This window comes from Rhodotorula toruloides (genome assembly GCF_000320785.1).
Source record: "Rhodotorula toruloides NP11 unplaced genomic scaffold Scaffold18, whole genome shotgun sequence".
Classification (NCBI taxonomy): domain Eukaryota; kingdom Fungi; phylum Basidiomycota; class Microbotryomycetes; order Sporidiobolales; family Sporidiobolaceae; genus Rhodotorula; species Rhodotorula toruloides.
The window spans coordinates 221627-243641 of NW_015622978.1; the positions used below are offsets into that span (position 1 = coordinate 221627).

General features: G+C 61.7%; 7 protein-coding genes across 7 annotated transcripts in view; 4 read left to right on the forward strand and 3 right to left on the reverse strand.

The window, feature by feature from the left end:
• Positions 1-211: 211 nt before the first annotated feature.
• RHTO_02417 (MFS nitrate transporter) lies at positions 212-2655 on the forward strand (the record flags this gene model as incomplete). The annotated part of the gene is made up of 11 exons (XM_016416092.1): positions 212-427; positions 494-525; positions 624-779; positions 835-1045; positions 1211-1367; positions 1464-1730; positions 1810-2060; positions 2120-2240; positions 2307-2364; positions 2461-2519; positions 2582-2655. 11 exons carry the CDS (start codon positions 212-214, stop codon positions 2653-2655), a joined length of 1602 nt encoding a protein of 533 aa, XP_016271920.1.
• A 217-nt stretch (positions 2656-2872) lies between these two features.
• RHTO_02418 (SNF2 family helicase) lies at positions 2873-7296 on the reverse strand (the record flags this gene model as incomplete). The annotated part of the gene is made up of 25 exons (XM_016416093.1): positions 2873-2913; positions 2975-3020; positions 3079-3166; positions 3228-3293; positions 3356-3411; positions 3471-3600; positions 3655-3716; positions 3774-4011; positions 4069-4278; positions 4336-4405; positions 4462-4649; positions 4706-4734; positions 4788-4897; positions 4951-5000; positions 5057-5299; positions 5363-5510; positions 5569-5682; positions 5737-5827; positions 5886-5987; positions 6056-6229; positions 6284-6555; positions 6613-6763; positions 6814-6845; positions 6914-7124; positions 7186-7296. The coding sequence occupies 25 exons, from the start codon at positions 7294-7296 to the stop codon at positions 2873-2875; spliced, it is 3033 nt and encodes a 1010-aa protein (XP_016271921.1).
• A 209-nt stretch (positions 7297-7505) lies between these two features.
• RHTO_02419 (cleavage and polyadenylation specificity factor subunit 3) lies at positions 7506-10805 on the forward strand (the record flags this gene model as incomplete). Its single annotated transcript, XM_016416094.1, has 13 exons — positions 7506-7625; positions 7696-7887; positions 7963-8054; positions 8117-8425; positions 8482-8528; positions 8585-8765; positions 8827-9088; positions 9147-9211; positions 9269-9335; positions 9394-9561; positions 9618-10014; positions 10072-10532; positions 10593-10805. 13 exons carry the CDS (start codon positions 7506-7508, stop codon positions 10803-10805), a joined length of 2574 nt encoding a protein of 857 aa, XP_016271922.1.
• A 186-nt stretch (positions 10806-10991) lies between these two features.
• RHTO_02420 (metalloendopeptidase) lies at positions 10992-14485 on the reverse strand (the record flags this gene model as incomplete). Its single annotated transcript, XM_016416095.1, has 4 exons — positions 10992-11286; positions 11345-11516; positions 11578-13960; positions 14030-14485. The coding sequence occupies 4 exons, from the start codon at positions 14483-14485 to the stop codon at positions 10992-10994; spliced, it is 3306 nt and encodes a 1101-aa protein (XP_016271923.1).
• Positions 14486-14849: 364 nt separating this feature from the next.
• On the forward strand, positions 14850-15905 carry RHTO_02421 (20S proteasome subunit beta 4; the record flags this gene model as incomplete). Its single annotated transcript, XM_016416096.1, has 5 exons — positions 14850-14856; positions 14922-15050; positions 15191-15263; positions 15346-15683; positions 15763-15905. The coding sequence occupies 5 exons, from the start codon at positions 14850-14852 to the stop codon at positions 15903-15905; spliced, it is 690 nt and encodes a 229-aa protein (XP_016271924.1).
• Positions 15906-16558: 653 nt separating this feature from the next.
• On the forward strand, positions 16559-20116 carry RHTO_02422 (subtilisin-like protease; the record flags this gene model as incomplete). The annotated part of the gene is made up of 10 exons (XM_016416097.1): positions 16559-16783; positions 16845-17579; positions 17641-18114; positions 18171-18196; positions 18259-18354; positions 18430-18495; positions 18595-18740; positions 18796-19404; positions 19465-19978; positions 20035-20116. 10 exons carry the CDS (start codon positions 16559-16561, stop codon positions 20114-20116), a joined length of 2973 nt encoding a protein of 990 aa, XP_016271925.1.
• A 284-nt stretch (positions 20117-20400) lies between these two features.
• RHTO_02423 (histone-lysine N-methyltransferase SUV420H) overlaps positions 20401-22015 on the reverse strand; it is a gene marked incomplete at both ends in the record, with an annotated part of 4346 nt that continues 2731 nt past the window's right edge. The window contains 2 exons of the mRNA XM_016416098.1: positions 20401-21263; positions 21319-21988. Of these exons, the coding sequence (XP_016271926.1) occupies positions 20401-21263; positions 21319-21988 (1533 nt within the window). The remainder of the gene's footprint in view (positions 21264-21318; positions 21989-22015) is intronic.

Here is a 22015-nt window from a genome sequence, read left to right on the forward strand (position 1 = left end):
CCGGCCCTAACGCCTTCTCCTCGATAGACGGTCCCTTCAACGTTCCTCGCGCTATCTCTCGTATCGCATTGGACGCTGCATCTCCCTACCTCTCCTCTCCGCCCTTTCCTTCGCTCCTCCTTCTCTACCGGATCTTCAGCCTCATCGAAGGACATCCGCCCTTCCGACACTCAACTTTCGCTTCAGTCCTCCCGACCTCCCCGACTTCGCCATGTCGGTTCTCGAAAAGCGTGCCTCCAACGAGATCGTCGCTGCGTCTTCGAGCGACATCGAAGAGCGACACGCGCTGGGACTTCACCATGGTCCTCCGCCTTTCCGCTGGGCGTCCCTCTGGGAACCCGCCCAGATCAACCCGCTCAATGGCAAGAGCTATACACTGCCCATCCTACGCCTGACCGATCAATACTCCATCAACTTCCACCTCGCAGTGCGTTAGACGCCACTTCGTTCCGGACTTCCGCTGACTTTCCCTTCCCTGCCTCTTTCCCCTCAGTGGCTCGGCTTCTTCGTCGCATTCCTCTCATGGTGCGTGACAAGGTTGCCGGCTCCCCAGCATCCCAGCTGACCTCGTTGCACTCCCTTTCCTTCCACCCCTCCTTCCGCCTTTCCTTCCCTCCCCTCAGGTTTGCCTTCCCACCACTCATTCCGGAGGCCATCAAGAAAGACCTGAAACTCACGACGGCGCAAGTCGGTAACTCGAACATCATCGCGCTGCTGGCGACGCTCGTCTGCCGCTTCGCGACGGGTCCGCTGGTGGATCGCTTCGGCCCGCGGTATTGGTTCGTCGTTTTCGGCTCCGTTACGAGTTTTACGCTGACCTGCGCCTTCTCACAGCATGGCCGCTCTCCTCGTCGCCGGCGCCATCCCGTCTGGCTTGGCCGGTACTATCTCCTCGGCCGGCGGTTTGTACGCCGTACGATTCTTCATCGGCATCCTCGGCGCAACATTCGTCCCCTGCCTCGCCTGGACGACCGCGTTCTTCGACAAATCAATCGTTGGGACTGCGAACAGTTTCGTTGGCGGCTGGGGAAACCTTGGCGGAGGCGTGAGCCTTCCTGCTCGTCTCCTTCTCCCACGTTCTCTTGTCGGCTGTGAATACCGCATCGCAGATTGTGCTGCTCAGGACGGACGCTGACATTGACTTCCACGCCATCCCCTCTATGCCCATGTCCTTCGCCTACCTCTTCTCACTTGATCATCGTCGCTGCAGGTCACCTTCGTTGTACAAGTCGCGACCTTCCAGTCGCTCATGAACCGCGGTCTCACTTCGCACAAGGCCTGGCGCGTCTGCTTCGCCGTCGTTCCCGTCCCCATCCTCCTCTTCGTCGCTACCGCGACTCTCGTCCTCGGCACAGACTGCCCCGCGGGTGAGCTTCAGCCTTTGGACGGCTATTCCGCGTGCCGGCAGTGGCGTCGAGCGCGCTCCAAGGCAGGATGTTGACGCTGACCTTCCCAACCCACAGGCAAGTGGTCCGCCCGGCACACGCTTCCTGCGACGGCAGTTGCCGCCCGCCAAGGTCACCTCGCCCATCTCGACGCCTCCGAGCGTGCCGTCGTTGAGCGCAAGGCTCGCGAGAAGGCGCAAGGATCGGCGCACGTCCAGCCGGCCGACGACGAGGAAGACGCGCTCGCCGAGATCCCGCTCGATGTCGCCGTCAACGAGCCCTTGACGTTCAAGACTTTCCTCAGGATGATCTCGCAACCCTACACCTGGCTGCCGACCTTGATGTGTGAGTCCACTCGGGTCCCGCTCGCGCTGCATTCCCTTATCTCCCGACGCCTGACCTCTTCCGCAATTTTCGCCAACAGACATGACGACTTTCGGCTTTGAGCTCGCCGTCGACGCCAACATCGCTTCCGTACTTGTCGCCAACAACAAGCTGACGCAGCTCGAAGCTGGCTACTACGGCTCGACCTTCGGCTTCCTCAACTTGGTTACTCGACCGTTCGGCGGCTACCTCGCCGACCGCCTCTACGCTCGCTACGGTCTCAAGGCGAAGAAGTACGTGACGATCGTGCTCGGCGTCCTCGAGGGCGCGATGTCGATTGCTTTCGGCGCCGTGAGTCTGCGTTCCTCCCTCATCCTCCGTAGGCGGAAGCTCACAAGTCGGTCGCGCAGTACACTCTCACCAAGCACAACGCTGGTGTCGCACCAAGCATCAGCGTCCAGATGGGCGTCGTTACGTTGATGGCCATCTTCTCCGAGGTCGCCAACGGAACGAACTTCTCACTCGCTCCTCGTGCGTTTCGCCTCATCTTCCCCGTTCATAGAGAAAGATGGCTGACCTTCTTCCATGCCTGACCAGACTGCAACCCCTTCTCGAACGGCTTCACGACGGGTCTCGTCGGCGCGTTCGGCAACCTGTGAGTCTCAGTCCTCCATCCCCTCGCGACGTTTCGCCGTCACGTCAAGCATCGCTCTTCCTCGCATCGAGTATCGCTGACCGTGTCCTTCTGCAGCGGCGGTATCTGGTTCGCGCTGGTCTTCCGCTACCAGGTCGCGAAGGGCTACTCGAACGGTTCGTTCTTGCTCTTCAGCCACAAACTCGTCCGGTACTGACTCATGCCGTCGTACGTACAGCCTGGATCATCTGCGGAGCGGTCGCCGTCGGCGTCAACCTCTTCTGCATCCTCCTTCCGACGCCCAAGAAGTGATCCCGCTTCGTCTCCTTCCTCCCCTCTGTGCATGCGCCCTCGTCGCCCTATAGATCTTCCAGAGACGCCTATACATCTGTCATACTTCTGTTTCCGCAGCTGCTCGGGGCTGCTTTCGGAATCGAGCATTTCGCAGAGCACAGCGCAGCGAGAGTTGCGAGATGTTAGATGACAGCAGATGCGCCAGCTACAGATGGCGGTGGAGAGGCGGCAGGCTTCAAGCCTTGATGTTGAAGATGGCGGCCAAGTCGTTGACCTCTGCGGGAGAAGCGAAAGTTAGCGGGCGAGCGGCGCCCACAACAGCTTGCGACGGGCTTACCGATCTTCGACTTGCTCTTCCCAGTGTTCTTGTGCCCGGAGAAGGCCTATGGAGGCGAACGGACGTCAGAAGACGAGTCATGAGTGAGCGTGCATCGAGCGTACCTGCGCAATGAGGGCTTCCTTCTTCGCTTGAATCTCGAGGACGCGGTCCTCGACGGTGTCCTTCGCGACGAGCTGGAAGATGCGAACACTGTATGTGACGAGCGTCAGCGTCATTCTGGGGGCAGTACGGGAAGGGCGGCGAGACGCACGGCTTCGTCTGACCGATACGGTTGACTCGGTCGATAGCCTGTTGCTCAATCGCGGGTTGCCACCAGCTGCGCACGTTGCGTCGTCAGCGCTGAGTATTCGAGCGGAAGCGGGAGCGTGAAAGACTGACGGGTCCATCAGGAAGACCTGGCTTGCGACGGTCAAGTTGAGACCGAGAGCGCCGGCCTGACGAAGTCGACGTCAGCAAAGGCCAGCAAACCGACTGAAGAGCCGATCGGACGCACCTTCAGCGAGAGGAGCATGACCATCGGGTTCTTCCTGTCTTCCTTGCTGCCGGCAGTTGCGGTCTTGTTTGGCACCGTGAAGGACTTGATGACCTCCTCGCGCTTGTCCTGGCGCATCGAGCCGTCGAAGCTGCAGAGATGTCGTTAGCAACGTGAGCGACCCCTGAACCCGCGGAGGACGAACCGGCAAGACGTGATTCCTTCGGCGGCAAGAGCAGCCTCGATTCGGTCGAGATGCGACGTCCACTACAAGCCAAGATTGTCAGCACCAGACGCTGTACAATGTCAATTGTGCGGACCTACCTGCGAGAATACGAGACTCTTCACGCCAGGCGGAGTACTCTTGAGAAGCGTGATAAGGGCCTCCGTCTTGGCCGTCCTCTCGACTGGCGAGACGCTGTCGTGCCGGCTACTGACGCTGGCAGCGCGAGAAGTCGAAGGCGAGACGCTGCGGTCAACCGGCGGCGCAATGATGTGGTCGCGGGACAGCGCAAGGCCGCAATACGGGCATGCACCCTTCGCATCGACGGCGGACTCGATGCTGCGCGCCGATCGTCAGGACGGTCGGTCGTTCTTGAGACTGGAGAGCGCTACGCACCAGCTCTGGCAGAAGTAGTGCTGACAGATCGTGATCCTCGGCTCGGTTGCCCACTGTCCGCAAGCCAGGCAGTCCGCAGCGGCCTCCGCCATCTCCTTCAGCAGCGTTCGCAGGTACGAGAGCTGTTGAGCGTCGAGGGAACCTTGCGAGACGCCCGTCGCCGACTCGTGATCGCGCTGGATGCGAGCAGCGAGCTTGCGGTCGCGAATGCTGCGGAAGCGAGCGAGGTCAGTGGCATCCTCTCGCAGTCCGAAGCGACTGGCTCACTCTTCGATAAACTCGGGAGGGCAAAGCGTGGGGTCGCATGCGAGCTGGCGGAGGCGGAGAAGGAGGCAGACTGCAGGCCGAACGAAGTGAGCATGGGCCGTGCAGCGAGAGCGAGGCGCGACGCACGGATGTGCGTGTAGCTCGCCTTCGAAGAGCCCTCCTCGAAAGTCTTCTTGACGTTCTTGCCGACCTCGTCCTCAACCTCCTTGTACAGGTCGCGGATCTCCTGCTTGAGCTCCACCTCGTGCTTGTAGTACAGGACCTCCGGCAGCGAGATGAGTGGCTTTCCGGTCGAATCAAGCATGTTCTTTGTGCTGCGACGGAAAGGAGCGTGAGCAACAGGCGCGGCATAGAAGGGGAACTATCGTACCGACGCAAGGTTGTCGAAAGGACGACGGCCTGCAAGCACTTGACATTAGCTCCACTCGTGAGACTAGCAGGTCACGACGCACCCTGAGCAGCTTCGCGCGCTCCTGGTCGTCACCCTTCGCGACATACTCCCGCCAGACATTCGGCTCGTCGAGAGGTTGGCAGACGCGGAGGAACTGTATCATCGCTCCGACTGCTCACGCCTCGTCAGCTTCGGTCCAGGTTTCGTGAAGGAGCGCAACGTACGGTCGCCGACAGCGTTGACGATAGGGGTACCGGTAAGGATCCAGCGACGCCTGCGAGTAAAGCTGATGAGCAGGACTCTCGCAGGACAAGCGACGGACACGCTCACTCAGCCTGCAGCTTGATACACGCCCTCGACATCTTCGCCTTCGGGTTCTTGATGAGGTGGCCTTCGTCGAGCACGACCCGCCGCCACTTGATCTCGAGCAGCGCCAAGTCCTTCTGCGAGATCTTGCGCTTCTTTGCCGGCCGATCGTCTTCCTCGTCCTCGTCGTCGTTCTCCGTTCCCGCGTGAGACGTTGCTCGAGACGACTTGCGCGAGTCGCCCTCAATTGTGCCTGCGAGCGTTTGGCTGCGAAGCGGGATTGTCAGCCCGAGTCGGAGTGCAAGTCTATCAAGAGAGAGAGAGACGCACTAGGTCGTAATGATGACGTCGTACTTCCGCAACTCCTTCTTGCTCAGTTCGCGACCCTCGCCGTGGAAGAAGTGCCACTTGAGTCGCTTCTTGCCGACGTGCTGGCTGAACTGGTCCGTCCAGTTCGAGGCGACCGAGAGCGGGCAGACTAAAAAGCGGTGTGAGCGTCAGAGAGGCTCAACAGCACAAGAGGAGTGCGGACGAACCGATGAGCGTCATATCGTCGTACTCCTCGTCCGGATCCTCGGGTTCCGGCAGCACGCCTTCGCCTGTGTCGTCGGTGCAGATCAGCGCGATCGTCTGCATCGTCTTGCCGAGGCCTGCACGAGAAGGATCAGCTTCCCGACTTGTGAGACTCTGGTATCACAACGCACCCATCTCGTCCGCGAGAATGCCGCCTCGATTCAGCGTCCACCTTTTACGGCGAGTCGTGTCCGTGCCAATGTGGTGGTAGAACTTCTCGCCCTGCACGACGGCGGGTTAGCGGACGTCTCGGAAAGCTAGCACGGCGAGTGGAGCGCGCCTGCGAGTCCTCCTTCATCGTCCACATCTGAACAGGCGCATCGCCCGGCGTCTTCGGCAGCTCGGGGTGCTCCATCTTGATCATCCACGACAGACCCTGCCTCTGTGAACGGTAAAGAACGTCAGCAAGGGTGACTTCAGCCTAAGAAGGTCAATCGGCTCGCGACTGACCTGGAAAGGCAGCAAGTCCGTCCGCATCGTGCCGTCCTTGCGACCCGGCGGACAAGGATGAACGGGAAGAGTGGCCGGATCCATTGCGCCTTCCTTGAACATATCCCCGAGCATGTCGCCCTTGTTCTGCCGCGCGAGGAGGATGGACTGACGCATGGCGATCTCGCGCTCAATCTGCGCCAAAGCCAGTCAGTACGCCTACACCGTGTCTAAAATCGGGCTACGGACCTCCTGCTTCGACTTGTGGTTTGCCACGCCATTTGCGGGACTGCCTCCCGCGCTTGTCCCGCCTTTCCCACCTGCGCCGTTCGTCCTGTCTCTGTCCGCTTCGACTTCCTCCATCGCCGCCTTCAAAGCCTCACTCTTGAGCTTCTCCGCTTTGCGCTGGGCGTTCTTCTCCGCCGACAGCCAGTCGAGGCGCGAGTCGGAGGCGAACTTGCGCTTGCCCCAAATCTCGAGGCGCATGGGCACTTCGAACAGTCCGACAGTGTTAAAGGGCACTAGAAGAAAGATATGTTCAGCGAGACTCCCGACGTGGAGAGCGACTGCGGGCTTACAGTCACCAGCAACAGCTTCGAGGCGGATCTTGCGCTCCTTGACCAGGTTCGACAGCCTCGCCGCAAGCTCTTTCTTGAGGTAGCCGATACGCTGACCGCCCTTGGTATGTCGTACTTCGATGGCGTTCTTGTCGGTGACGTTGTACGGGTCCTGCGAAAGTATTAGCACGGAACGCAGTGCGAGCCAGTGCGAAAGCGTACTCTGCGAAGCTCGACCTGCATGCCCTTCTTCACTGCGTCGACCAGAGCGATTCAGGACCGTCAGCAACGCTCGAACTCGGCAGTAAGAGAAGCGACTCACGTGTAGCGATTCCTCGAGCGTACTTCAAGCCCACGATCTTTGCTTTCGGGACCGCGCCCAAAAGAATCTCTTCCTCAGGGTTGAGCTTGACATCGCCAGCCTCCCCATTTTCCCTTTTGACCCCGTTGACATCGCCCGCACCACCGTCTGCGCCAGGAAGAGCGCGACCCTTGCCCTTCGTGTTCGGGCTGCTCGAGCGCTTCAACTTCGGCTGTAGAGGAAGATTCTGTCGTCAGGGAAGCGCCTCAACCGCTCCAAGCGAGCCAACGCACCTTGACGTCTTCGTCTGGCCTGGGAGAGGAGGGAGTTGAGGGGAGCTTCGACGTCGACGGGACGGGCGAGTCGCGGGCACTCTGCCCGTGTGAGCCATCTGCACTGCCCATCTGACCAGTCAAGCGCGGGTACAAGCGAGAGCGAGCGAACAGTCGCCGTGCAAGAAGTCACAACCGCACCTTCGACCAGGACTTGACACTACACACGCTCGTTGGACTTGCTTTAGCTCGCAGACTGCTAGTGCAGTGCTCTCGACCCGCCAGTCAAGCTCGTACGCCCGCTCGTCCCGTCTTCGCCGCACTCGTTCTCCTCGCGACCGATGGCGCCGACGAAGCGCAAGGGACCTGGGGACACGGTGGGAGTGGCTCAGATCAACCCAGAAGGCATCACGGGGCTCGACGATGAGATGGAGGTGCAGCTGCTTGGCGCGGGACAAGAGGTGAGCCCGCCTGAACTTTCGCTTGCTCCTCTCCCCTCCCCGCTGACTCGAAGGCGGCCTATTCTTGCAGGTTGGGAGGTCTTGTTGCGTCATTCGGTACAAAGGAAGGACGATCGTGTGCGATGCGGGCGTCCACCCCGCTTTCTCCGGCATGGCGGCCCTCCCCTTCCTCGACGAACTCGACTGGTCAACGGTCGATGCCATCCTCATCACGCACTTCCACCTCGACCACGCCGCTTGTCTGACCTACGTGATGGAGAAGGTACGCCCCAGACCGCATTTTGGTTCGCCTCGGTACTTTCGCTGATCATTGAGCCTCGCCGCCTTTCCATCGCAGACCAACTTCAAGGAAGGCAACGGCGTCGTGTACATGTCGCATCCGACGAAGGCCGTCTACCGCTACCTCATGAGCGATTTTGTCCGCGTCTCGTGCGTTCCAAGCGAATCGTCCTCCTTTCGCAGAAGATGCTGACATTCCGCTCGCCTTGCAGGACCGCTGGCAGCGACGACAACCTCTTCACCGAATCCGAGATGCTCGCCTCCTTCGACCAGATCCAATCCTTCGACTTCGAGCAGGAAATCCTCCTCCCGCCTTCATCCTCCTCATCCGCCTCCGTCCGCTTCACCTCCTTCGCCGCCGGCCACGTCCTTGGTGCATGCATGTTTCTGATTGAGGTTGCCGGCGCAAGGGTGCTATATACGGGAGACTACTCGACAGAGGAGGACCGCCATCTTGTGCCGGCGAAGGTGCCGAATTGGGAGCGACCGCCGGATGTCATGATCTGCGAGTCGACCTATGGGTGCGTTGCGGGTTCATGACCCGTGCTCGACCCGTCCGCTGACTGTCTCCTCACAGTGTCCAATCGCACGAGCCCCGGCTGGAGAAGGAGGCGCAGTTCACCAGTAAGCATCTCCATGTCCATCTCTCACCTTCCCGGCTTACGCTTCGTTTCTCACAGACCTCGTAAGATCGATCTTGAAGCGAGGTGGACGCGTTCTCCTCCCGGTCTTCGCCCTCGGCCGAGCGCAAGAACTGCTCCTCATCCTTGACGAGTACTGGGCGGAACACCCAGAACTCCAGCACATCCCCATCTATTACGTCTCGAGCCTGGCGATCAAGTGTATGGACGTTTACCGGCAGTGAGTGTCGCTTCGTTACGCACCGAAACGCAGCCCGCTGAGTTTGCCTTCGCCTGCGCAGGTACATTCACACGATGTCGCCTAACGTCCGCTCGAAGTTCGCTCGCGGCATCAACCCCTTCGACTTCAAGCGCAAAGACTCCTTCATCCGCCCGCTTGACCGTGGCATCTCGAAGCTGAATGACCGCAACCCCTGCGTCGTCATGGCCTCACCCGGTTTCTTGACCAGCGGAGTCAGTCGCGAGCTGTTGGAGAAGTGGGCGCCGGATCCGAGGAACGGGCTGATCATCACGGGATATAGCGTCGAGGGTGTGATGGCGAGGGTCAGTCCTCTTCCCCTTCCACGCGTCATCCAGGCTCGCTGACGTTCTCATCGGGCAGACCATCATGAACGAGCCGACGGAGATTGCTGCGCTGAACGGAGGCGCCAAGATTGCGAGGCGATTGTGCGTTCACTTCTTCGTCTCTCCGCTGAGCCAGTAACTCACCTCGCTCTCGTGCAGATCTGTCGACTACATCTCGTTCTCCGCGCACGTCGACTACACGCAGAACTCGAAGTTCATCGACGAGGTCAGTCGACGCGGCGACTTCGCCTCTGCTCACTGGACTGACAGGCTCGCTCTCGCAGGTCATGCCTTCGCACCTCATCCTCGTTCACGGCGAGGTCAACAACATGTCTCGCCTGCGCGCTGCCCTCAAAACCCGCTTTGCCGAACGCAAGAATGACGTTCAGATCTATACACCTCGAAACGTTGAGACCGTCAAGCTCAAGTTCCGCGGCGAGCGCATGGCAAAGGTGCGCTCCGCTTCTCACGGACATTTGAGCGGGCTAACTGATACCCTCGTCTGCAGGCCCTCGGCTCGCTCGCGCAGACCGCGCCGACTCCCGCTACTCCCCTTTCCGGCCTTCTCGTCTCGAAAGACTTCTCCTACACGCTCCTCTCGCCTGCCGACCTGCGCGAGTTCACCGGTCTCTCGACCTCGCTCATCCTCCAACGACAGCGCCTTGCGCTCTCCGTCTCGTGGGATCTCGTGCGTTGGCACTTACAGGGCATGTACGGGAAGATCAAGGAGGGTCGGGATGCGGAGGGTACGCCGACGATGCGTGTGATGGAGACCGTTGATGTCAAGATGACGGACAAGCACGAGCTCGCGATCGAGTGGGTCGGCGGCGTCACGAACGACATGATTGCAGATTCGGTGCTGGCGGTCGTGCTGGGCATCGAGGGGAGTCCGGCGAGCGTGAAGAGTGAGTGAAGCGCTCGCAACTCTCGCTTCGAGCTCGGCTGACTGTTCCGCTTCGCAGAAACGATCGACGACCACCCTCATCACCACCCGCACCCGCACCCCTACGCTGAAGCGCCGACGCCTCCCGCAACTTCCGACGAGCCTGAAGCCGCGAAAATCGAGGATGAGGAGACCGCCGTCCTTCCTACACGACTGGACCGCCTGATCGCCTTCCTCGACTCGTATTTTGGGCAGGTCGAGCTCGTCCGGCCTGAGGAGTTATCTACATCGCCTACGAACGGCGACGCGGCGCAAGAAGCGGACGCTGACGTCAAAGACGTTGCCGGGGAGACGGCGGTGAAGATCGAGGCGGATGAGAGCGAGCCGGCGGAGAAAGTCGAGGACAAGGCAGAGGCAGAGGCGGAGCGAGAAGCCGCGAAGGAGCGGGAGCGGCTTGAGGAGGAGCGGCAGCGGCCTAGGGCGCCGGTTATCCGGGTCAAGCTGGACGAGCACTGGGCCGATGTCAAGGTCGAGGATTTGGTGCGTTCGCTTGATCGTCGAAGCCTGGCGGACTGCTGAGAGGTCTTTTCTTCCCGCCAGACGGTCGTCTCCGACTACACGCCACTGCAGCGCCGGGTTGAGTCGGTCGTACAGATCGCGATGGCGATTGTCACGCCGCTTTCGGCTCTCGCACCGGGCAAAGGAAGCGCAAAGGCGCCCACACTAGCGGACGACTTGCACAAGGTCAAGAAGCGCGCCGGCGAGAACGGACCGGCCTTGCCAGCGGTGCAGGAGGATGCGACTTCTGCGTAGATCAGCTTCTGCAAGTGATGTCTTCCGAAGGGCAATCCGGGTGAGAAGCGCATGATATGGCAGCGATGAGAGCAGACAGACAACAAGAAATGAAAGACGAAACGAAGAACTGCCGACTGATGAACGACTATACAACTAAGAGAGCGAGTGTCTGTGTTCGTGAGTTAGCGAGGTCCAGCCTAATCCTCATGCCGCGATCCCCTGATGCCCCTTCACCTCCGCCCACCACTTCTCCCAGTCCCGCAACTCGTGGCGGATCCGCTCGACTCGCTCCTCGTCGATCGGATGACTGCGGAGAAGCGAATCGAGCGACTTGCTGTCCTGCTCGTGCGTCGAGTGCGGGCGAAGCGGGTTTGGCTGCGAGAGAGACGGGTTGTGGGTGCTGCTGGTTGGCGAGTCGGGAGAATGGGCGGGGGACGAAAGACGGTCCTCCCAGAAGGAGAGTGCGCAGTGAGGGTCGATGCCTGACGTGGCGAGCATGCTGATGACCGAAAGCATCAGGGCCGCGTCTACGAGCAACGGGAAGGCTGATAACTAACCGGAGCGCAACGACATCCGCCTCACTCTCCAGCTTGCGACTCTCGCAGCTGTTGACGGCCTGACCGAGCACGCCGAGTCCTTCTCTTGCGCCCTCGTTCAGCGCGCCGCCGAGCGCATCGTTGATGAAGGGTCCGAGGATAGCGGTGACGGGGTAAAGAATCGTTCGGAGGACTGTAGAAGTGTCAAAGTCAGCTACAGCGAAAGGGAGGGAGGAAGAGCGAGCAGAACACACCGTCCGTGGTCAGTCGAGCAAGATGCGGGACGAGCAAGCTCGTGCTGGCGTAGCTCTCGAGCGTATGCGAGAGCGCAAGATGCGCGAGCTCGTGGCTGAGCAAGACGGCCAGCGCCTTGGTCTGCGCATCGGTGGGCAGGATTGGCGGGACGAGGTTGGCAGCGATAGGGTCGTGCGGTACGGGTTGTGTCGCTGCAGGAGTCGAGCGCGAGAGGCCGAGGAGCGACCGCTTGGCCGGCGTGGGAGTTGGTTGCGAGAGGATGGGAACGTCGGTACCGTTTCGACCGAGGATCTCGTCGATGAAGCCGGTGTAGACGACGATCACGCCTCGCCTCGGTTTCGCCGCCTGTCCGCTGGGTACCTCGTCCGGCCCGAACCCGAAGGAGAACGCATTCGCGTCCTTCCGGTCGATGACGAGCAAGTCGTACTCGAGTCGAAGCAGCACACCTGCCTCGTCGTGTTCGGTCCGAGCATGGCGCGCCTCAAGAGGCTTCGAGAGGACAAGCTCGTCGGCCCAGCCTGCGGCACCTTGACCGAGAGCTTCGGGTCGCGGTTCGAGCGGAAAGGCGGTGGGCGGAGGGGGCATGACGGAGGGCGAGGAAGAGCCGGACGAGGCGACCAAAGCCGCTGGCGCGCCCTTTTCGAGCGCTTCGAGAACCGCCTGCGTCCACCTGACCCGCCAATCTCGCTGGTCGAGCACCTCGCCGCCCAACAGCCGTCTTCTGCCAGTCGCGGGGGAGACGCCTTCGTCCGGCAATTCGAGCACCTTCCTCAAGATCGTGACCCAGTCGCGCGTCGTGCCTTCGGGCGGTGAAGCGACGAACGGCGACTTGTCAGCCGACGACAGGATCGAGTCGACGAGTTCGGCTTCTTCGGCCGGCGAGAGCATGACGACCCTCCATCTTCCGGTGATGGGCGTCCGCTCGAGACTTGCGAGTGCGACAAGTGCGAGTAGAACGAGAGGTGTGGCGAGGAGGAGAGGAAGACCGACGAGGGCGTTCCAGCGCCAGAAACCGCTTGAAGGCTGTGCGAGTTGGGCGGCGTTGCCTGACTTGAGGACCATCCGGCCGAGAACAGACGAGGCGAGTGAAGTCGGGTCGCGGACGTAGCGCTCGCGGAGGGAGTGCATGATCTTGCCGCGGAAGGAGAGCGGGAGGAGGGTGAGCGAGATGCGGGTGATCGTGGCGAGAACGTTGAGTGCGGCGGATGACTTGAGGATGGAGACGAGGGGGAGGAGCAGGGGGAGAGCGCACTCGGTCGGCCAGGCTGGTGCAGCGAAAAGGAGGCAGAAGGGCAGGTTGGGCGGCGGGAGGGGGATCTGTCGAGGTGCGCTCGTCGAGAAAGCGCGAGCAGCCGAGCTGGTCGTCGAAAGTCGCGGCGCAGTCGATGCGAACAGAGTCGTCGATGGCGGACGAGCGACAGGCGCCGCGCCGAGCGGGTGTGGCCGGCACAAGATCGACTTCTGTACGAGCCCGTCCCGCCTGACCCACTTCCTCGCATCCGCCGGTCCTTCGCACGCCCTCCACGTGAAGAACGCCAATCCCATCTTCGCCCTCTTCCGCTTCTGCTCGAGCCCGAACCACCCGTGCGCTCGAGCAGACTGTTTCGTCCCGCTTCGGCGGGCATGACCGCTGTGCCGGTGAGGCGCGATACGGGACCTCCAGTAGTCGCGGCGGAAGGCTTCGTAGTTGAACGGTCCCGAGCCGGAAGGCCCGTACCTCGCGCCAGCCGCCGAGTCGACCATCCTCCTTCTCAAGCGGTGATTCGGCGCTCCGGCCCTCAATCGCACCATGAGCGCCCTCAACCTCCTCAGCCTCACATCCCGCTCCTTGATCATGACCTCATAGCACTCGCTCCACCTCATCCCGTCCCTCTTCCACCTCCTCCTCCACTCGCCGTCGCTCCCCTTCAACCTCCTCTCCCACGCCCTCTTCGCCTCCCAGTGCCCACAGAACCCCGTCCCAGGATCCGGCAAATCCGGATGCATAGAGCGATACATCTGTCTGAAGTGCGCGCGCTTCTGGGGGTCCCGACGGCGTCGCTCGTTCACGGCGAGGTACCAACCCCAGCCCGGTCCTTTCGAGCGACACCCACCGACTGGGGCGGCTTGGCCACCGCCTTGGCCGTCGCATGTCTGGTGTGCGCGGTCGAATTCGGAGTCGGCGTGCGATTGACGATGGTGCTGGTGGTGGTGCGAGCGGGAGCGGGAGCGTGAGTCGGACGAGTCGTTGAACTGGCCGGGATCAAGCGAAGTAGATGATGGAGTAAAGTCGCAGTTGAGCGAGGCTGAGGCGTGTAGGATGTGGGTCCATTGGTCGCGACGGGAGGCGAATGAGCCGGTTCGAGGGAGAGTCGTGCGCCAAAACCAGGGTATCCGGGAAGACTGGCGGTTACAGAGAGTGTTATTTGTCTGTCAGCGACGGCTGAAGGGTAAAGAAAGCTGATAACGCACCTGCTCCTTCGCAGCGAGTCTTTCGGCCGACTCGACTCTGGCCTTGGCATGCCGCAAGATTCCGCGCCCTGTCTCTCCTGCGAGGAAGTGCAACGCCCGTCCGACTCTGCTCGTCTCTTTCGCGCCCGAAAGAGCACTGGTGAGATCCGCCTCAAACTCGCGAGGTCCTTCAACGAGTCTCGCCGGCGTCCGGACACTGGTCGCGAACGTCCTCGCCTGCACACGTGCCTGCGCCGCCGGTGCGTTGCGCCTCAACTCGACGAGCAGACGGTTCACGCCGGGCGATCCCGTGCGGAAAGGTACGTGAGGGGCGGCGAGGGCGGACACTCCGATGAGCAGCGCTGCGGGAGCGGGAATGTCGTGCGGGCGATGGTAGTAAGGGCATGCTGGACCGTGTGCGCGAGTGAGAGCTGTCTTGAGTGACTTGTGAGCCTCTTGGAGGGCGAGCGGGGCCATTGTCGCGGTGTGAGATGAGGTCGTGGGAATGGAGAGCGATGAGGCGGGAGGTTGGAGGGCACGGCGGGCTGGGCGCCCTTCAATGGGGGGTCGTAGGCAGTCCTAGCGGGTATTCAGCCTTATCCAGCGTGCAAGCGAGCCAGTCTGCGAGTGTGAGCGGGTCGAGTGGACAAGAGAGGGGGTGGACGAGGAGAAAGTCCACCTCGACACCCGCTGATTGACTGGGGAGACAGCTGAATATTCCTGGTAGTGTATAACAGCCATTACTGGCTCACTCTCGCTGCAAAGGAAGCAGTAGACGACGAGGGACGTGTCCTCCTCGCTCTCTCATCGTTCCCACTCGCAACTCTCGCTCGCATCGACCATGGAAGGTGCGCACGCCAGCTAGACAGCACGCAGAGGACTCACACTGACCAGCCGTGCCACCCGCGCGCAGTCTCGTTCGGCATCACGGGCAAGGACTACGTCCTCTTCGCATCAGACACCTCGGCTGCTCGCTCCATCGTCCGCATGAAGGCCGACGAGGACAAGCAGCGCGTCCTCGGAAAGCACCTCGTCATGGCCTGTGCGTACTGTCTCCGCTCGAACTCGTCGCGGCGAGGTGGAGTCGTGTGGAGCAGCCGCGTCATCTGGGCGAGCTGTCAGCGACGAGGACAGGCTGGTGCTGACCGGTTGGCTTGCCTGTGCTCTCCTTGATGACTGCAGACTCGGGCGAGCCGGGGGACACAATCCAGTTTGCCGAGTACATCGAACGCAACCTCCGCCTGTACCAGATCCGGTGAGCGAGCGTACTCCTCGCTTGCGGCCGCTTAGAGACGTTCTCTGCAGTCTGTGAGCTGACCAGGGACGCCTTCGCGCAGCAACCACATCCCGCTTCGCCCTCCCTCTGCCGCCTCGTGGGTCCGCACCCAACTCGCCTCGTCCCTCCGTTCCCGCAAGCCCTACTCCGTCAACCTCCTCCTCGGCGGCTACGACCCGACCTCGTCCACTCCCTCTCTCTACTGGATCGACTACCTCGGCACGCTCGCGACCGTTCCGTACGCAGCACACGGATACGGAGCGTACTTCTCCCTCTCCACGATGGACAGGTGGCATGACCCCGAGGGCGACCTGGAGGCTGGGTTGGAGCTGCTGAGGAAGTGCATCAAGGAGCTGGAAGTGAGGTTCATCGTCAACCTCGGAGGATGGACGATCCGAGGTGCGTCAACAGCGCAAGACTCGCTTTCTGCAATCTCGCTGACCCGTTTTGCGGATGTTGCGTGGCGGCACGCTCGCAGTGGCCGACAAAGATGGCGTGCGACAAATCAACCTCGACGGAACTCCCTACGAGCCTCCTCAACGCCCTCCCCCTCCAGCGACAACCGGCGCAGCAGAAGCAGTCGAGACGCAAGGCGCGCAGCCCGTCGCAGCGGCAGCGTGACCTCGGATTCGGAGAGGGAGGTGTGCTTGTAATGCAGGTTCGGTGCGTATGTACACTCGACGAAGAGGAGTCACCGGATCCTCGCTGTGGGTCTTCTCGACGTCACAGCGCGCAACACACATGGCAAGTGTGCAAGGCGCTCTGCGCTGCGCGAGGGATGCCGAGGAGTAGCTTTGCAGAAGCGGGAGTTTGCGCTTCCGAACGTTCTCCTCGACATCGCTTCCGACTTTGTCCTCCTTCCGCCTTCCTCGAATTGCGTATCGGATTTCCACTTCCTCTCGCGCAACGAGGGAAGTCTTGGCACGATCGACAGACGCACAACTCTCTTCCACGTCTTGCTCCCGCTGCCACGCCACATTCCTCGAACCCAAGTCGTCGGGTCCGGTTCCGCAAGCAGCGCGTCTCAACGGGTTCAATGTTGACCTTTCCTGTCGTTCTCTCGCCCCGCTTCTTTCGCTTTGCTCTTCCTCATCTCGCTTCTTCGTGTCTCTTCCGTTCTTGCTCCTGTGTGCCGTTCAGGCCTTTGATCGCCTCCCACCTTCATTACTCGCTTGCCTTCCTCTCCTCCCCAATACTTCGCCCTCGCACCCTCCGGAACTCCGACGTACCACAGACTCCTCAGTCAACCCTTCACGCTTCCGTCACCGCCTAGGATGGGCACTGTACGCGACCGAGCCTCGCCTACACTCTCGCTCGTCCTCCTCGTCCTCCTCGCCTTCGCACAACTCGCCTCTGCGTCGTTCGCTTCGATCAAGGCTCGGCAGGACAGGGACAAGCCGCAGGCTCCTCCGACCTATGGCGGCCAGGAGATTGTTCCCGGCTCATTCTTGATCGAGGTTGGCGCAAATTCGCTCAGCAAGAGGGCGAGCGGAGCTGTTGTGCGTATCCTTCCCGTTTCGCGATCATCAGAATACTCACTGACATCGTTTGATGGATCAGGACCTCTCACAAGTCCTCACGCACCTCGCCTCGCCTCCCTCTTCAACCGGCAAGCCCTTCTCCCTTCCAGCCTTCTCAACCTCGCGCACGCTCGCCGCTCGTCCCTCGCTCTTCAGCGGCGCCGTCGTCAAAGTCGCGGATCCTGCCCTCCTTCAGAAGCTCAAGGAAGGGAGCGAGTCGATTGTCAAGCAGATCCTGCAAGAGCTCGAGGGCGTCGATGGCATCTCGCGCGCCTGGCCGCTCCGAATCCTTCCTCGCCCCTCGGCCGTGATTAACAAAGACGAAGGCGGAGGCATCTCGTCTGGATCGGCAGCCTTCGGCGCCTCCCTCGCCTCGTCGCTCGCGAAGCGCAGCGGGACGACCTTCCCTCCCGCATCGGCCTATCTCAACGACACCTTCAATCCGCACGTCATGACCGGCGTAGACAAGCTGCACAATCAGGGCATCCTCGGCTCGAACACGATCAAGGTTGGCATCCTCGACACAGGCGTCGACTACCTCAACCCCATCCTCGGCGGCTGCTTCGGTCCCGGCTGCCACATCTCGTTCGGTGGCGACTACACGGTGGACCCTCCCGGTCCCGACCCGTATGTCAACTGCACGGACCACGGAACGCACGTCACCGGAACAGTCGGCGCTCTCGCCAATCCGCTCGGCTTCAGCGGTGTCGCTCCGAACGTCCAGATAGGTCACTACAAGGTCTTCCGTTGCTCTGGCGGCGTTCCTGAAGATGTCGTACGTCCGGGCCTGTCCTCGCTTGATGTAAGAACGCGTGCTGAACCATCGCTTCGTCCAGCTCGTTGCGGCCTTGACGGCGGCCACGAACGACAACGTCGACGTCGTTACGCTCTCGATCGGTGGGCGCTCAGGCTGGCTCAACGCTAACCCGTCGCAGGTCGTGCTCGAGCGGATGACGAGCCAAGAAGGAATCGTCGCGACCGTCTCGGCAGGCAACAGTCGCTCGGAGGGTCTCTTCTTCGCCGAGTCGCCCGCAGCGCTGATCGGCGGTATGAGCGTTGGCAGCATCGACGTCGAGCAGCTTCCCGCCTATCCGGCACAAGTCGTTCCCTTCGGTTCTCTTCCTTACCTCTCGTCCCTTCCTCTCGACGTCTCGAGCCTCCCCGCCTCACGTAACGGCTACCGGCTCTACTTCACGAGCACCACGACGACCGCCGCGGACGACGCTTGCAACCCGCTGCCAAACAGCACGCCCGACCTTTCCAACTTGATCACGGTCGTTCGCCGTGGAACTTGCTCGTTCTACAGCCAGGTAAGTGAGCTAAACGTCGGTGAGCGCAGCTTGTTGACCATTTGCGACTTGTGCAGATGGCCAACATTGCGGCGAAGGGCGGGTGAGCTTGACGAGTCCCGTTCGGAAATGTGCGCCAGCTGACGGTGCTCGTCCATCTCGCAGCAAAGTCGCGCTCGTCTACAACTCCCCGAACGCAAATACCATGGTTCCGTACTATCAAGCAGCCGGCACAAGCCTTGCTGCTGTTGCCGCGCTACGGTACGAGGAAGGGGTCAAGGCAAGTACGGTCCGCTGGGTTCCCCTTAGAGTCCGCTGACGAGGTGACCTATTCAGCTGCTCGGCTGGTACAACTCTCGTCCTCGCGGTCTTTACATCTCCTTTCCACGCGACGCTCCTCTCGTAAGCGTCGCCGACAACATTCAAGGCGGATTGATGTCGTACATCCGCCCCGCCCCCTACGGTCCCGGTAAGCCATGCTGACGCGAACGCGCGTTGCAGCTACTTCTCCGAATTCGGCCCTACGTTCGAGCTGTTCGGCCAGCCTACGCTGTCGGGACCAGGCGGCAACATCTTGTCGACCTTCCCGCTCGCTCTCGGCGGCCTCGGCGTCATCTCCGGCACGAGCATGTCTACTCCGTTTGTCGGTGAGTGTCGTCCTTATCATGATCTCTTCGATACTGACGGAGAGACTTGCTGCAGCCGGCGCATCCGCCCTCCTCCTCTCGCAACGCAAGGCGGACAACCTCAACCCGGCGGACGTTCGCGCCTTGCTGTCCTCGACGGCTAGCAAGCGCGGGACGACGATCAACGGCACGGCCTTCGAGACGGTCCTCCTCCAAGGCGGCGGCCTCGTCCAGGTCGACAAGGCCATCTCGACTCGCACGATCGTCTCCCCCTTCGAGCTGATGCTCAACGACACGGCATTCCCTGCGCACACCCAGAAGATCACGCTCCGCAACACGAACCCGTTCCCGATGCAGTACAGCGTCACGACCTCGTCGGCTCAGGCGTACGGAACCTACGACAACGGCGCCTCGACCGACATCCTCATCTCGACGAACCCGAAGCCGGTCTACCCGCAGTCGGGAGTGGCGGCCTTCTCGACGCAGCGACTCAGGCTGCAGGCCGGCCAGACTTACACGTTTACCGTGACCATCCCTCAACCTCGGTTCAATGCCATGACGATTGCTCGCTTCCCGCTCTACTCGGGCTACGTCGACATCAGCGGAGTGAGCGTCAACCGCAAGCACTCGGAGGAGCTGCACATCCCGTACTTCGGGTTGGCGGCCGCGATGAGCGATATGCCCGGTGCGCTTGAGCTGCACCTCGATTTATTCGCTGACGAGACTGATGAAACGCTTCTCGCAGTCCTCGACTCGACAGCCACGATCTACGGCGACGTCGCCTACCCGTTCATTGCGAATTCCGGCTACTCAGTCTTCGACGCGCCCGGTTCGCTCAGTGGCTCCGAGACCTACAGCATCCTCTTCCGCCTCGCTGCCGGCACACGTTTCGGCTCAGTGGACGTTATTCTGTCCTCCGACGCTCCGCCTACCACGATCCCGACTGAACGCATACCATCAACGCGTCCGAATCGCATGGCTCGTCGCTCTCGCAAAGCGGACCTGGAGGAGCGAAACGCCGCATCCCACGCTTCTCATCCCATCTCGCCTCGTGACTTGGAGGTACGCGGACAGTCAACAGCCCTCTACAGCGATACGCCCATCGTCGGGACGATTGAGTCGGCTAGCCTGCTCCCGCGCGACTATCTCGTCGACAGCCCCGCCGATTTCCAACAGTACTCGGATTTCACCGTCCCCTTTGCGCCCGACTACTCTGGCTTCGGCCTCCAGGACGGTACAGAGTACCGTGTGCTCGTCCGGTGCGTATTCCCTTGAAACGCTAATTACAGCAGCGCTGACCTGTCCTCCTCTGCAGTGCCTTGCGAACGACGGCGGACCCAAAGCTTGCCTCGTCATACGAGTCGTGGGTCTCCTACCCGTTCACCATCTCCCACTAGCCTTCGCCTTCTGTTCCTTCTGCACCCAATCAGTCGTTCCCTTCCGTCACATGTCAGTATCAATCAGTATCTTGGGCATCTTAGTAGTGCGCGGCATGCGTCGCCTGCCATTCAGCGCATTTGGGCGTGCTGAACCTTCCGGCTACGCATCTTTCGTTCGTTCCTCTCTTTGGGCGCTTGCCCGCATCGCCCACGCTACTCACACTCTGGCTGCGGGAAAGCAAACAACGACAGGGAATGGAACGCAAAAAGACGGGACGATCCTACTGCTCCTCATACAACCTCTATTCCGCCGCTGCCGTCTTCCGCGAGCCAGCCGGAGTGTAGCGCTTCGTGAGGGGGTCCCATCCACCGAGAGCGTGTCTGGCTGCAGGAGAATGGACGAGGTCGGCTACCTTGACGTCTGCGAGGGGAAGCGAGGCGCGCGTCGAGCGCTTGCCGTCGGTGGTGGAGGGCAGCGAGACGGAGGGGAGGCGGGCTTGACTCGTCGAAGCTTCGGGGGCGACCACACCTGGCCGCGACGTCGTGCGAACGTACTTTTCAAGCACCGGATCCCATCCGCCGCCAGCAGCTCGAAGGGCGTCTTCGGAGTAAACGAGATCGGCGAGCTTGACGCCTTCCATCGGAAAAGACTTGCGCGTCGACCGCTTGCCATCAGGTGGTGCAACCTGGCGACCTGACGAGTGGATGCGTGATTCGCCATGGGAAGAGGTAAGGGCGGGAGCGAGCGTGGGCGTTTGCTGACGAGCGCGAGCGGCGCTGTACGAAGATCCAGGTTCGGCTGGCTCCGGCGTGTTCGCTCCTGCAGCCGCCGAAACGTACTTGCCGACCGAGGGGTCCCATCCTCCAGCCGCCAAACGAGCCTCTCGCGAGTACACGATCTCGGCCAACTTGACTCCCTCCATTGGGAAGGACTTGCGAGTCGCTCGGACACCATCGGGTGCGACGATGGGCGAGGTGAGCCGCGGCGGACCAACGACGGGCGCGGGTGTCGAGCGTGCCGCTGACCGTGGTCTTGCGGGTGCGGCAGCTTGACGAGAGGACGTCTTGCGCTGCGGCGGTGGAGAAGGCGACGGTGTTCGAGTCGACCGAGGAGGGGGTCCAGGATTGGCCGACGGGTTGCGCAGCGCTTCGTGCTTCGAGATGTCTGCAATGCAAACGGTCAGCGCTTTTGCTAGGGAGGCACTCGGCGGGTGACGTACATCGGCCTTTCGCCCAGTCGAAACCACCGGTTGCAGCGAGCGTTTCCGGCGCCGACAGCACGTCCTCGAGCTTTCCTGGCAGGGGCTGCGAACGAGTCCGCCGCGACGTTGGAGTCGACGCCGAAGGTCCTTCTACCGTCTGACTGGTCGCATCGCTGCGCTTCGCGCGACGGACGGCAGCAGGGGGCGAACTGGGCGCAACAGGTTCCTGTTCGGGTAGCTTGGAGTGTCGTCGTGTCGAGCGAGGGTTGAGCGAGGGATGGATGGCAGGCTTCGCCTCCTCGGACTCCCGCTTCTTCCGCTTCGTCGCTGGCGGATCGTCAAGTCGCATTCGCGAAGTCGAAGCGCCAGCATTGCTGGACGACGCGCTCGCATCCGACGCGGTCTCCATCTGAGGTGGCGTGGACCCTGTTGAAAGCGGAGCGAGCGCGCTAGGCCCGCAAGGCAGTGCGGCGAGGAGAAGCAGCGCAGCTGCCACATCGGCCGGGTCCTCGGTCGTCTCGGGCAGTGCTGCCGCAGCAACTGGCGCATGGTAAGGGCTGTTCGCGGCCAACACCTCGCCAGTAGGTGCGGCCGCTTTTCCTTTTCCCGACGCGGCGGTCAAAGGTTTCGCCTCGTCCTGCTCTTCCTCGATCTCGTCAACTTCCATCTTGTCCGCCGGAAGCGAGGGCTTCGGCGGCCGCCCATCCTCGCCATC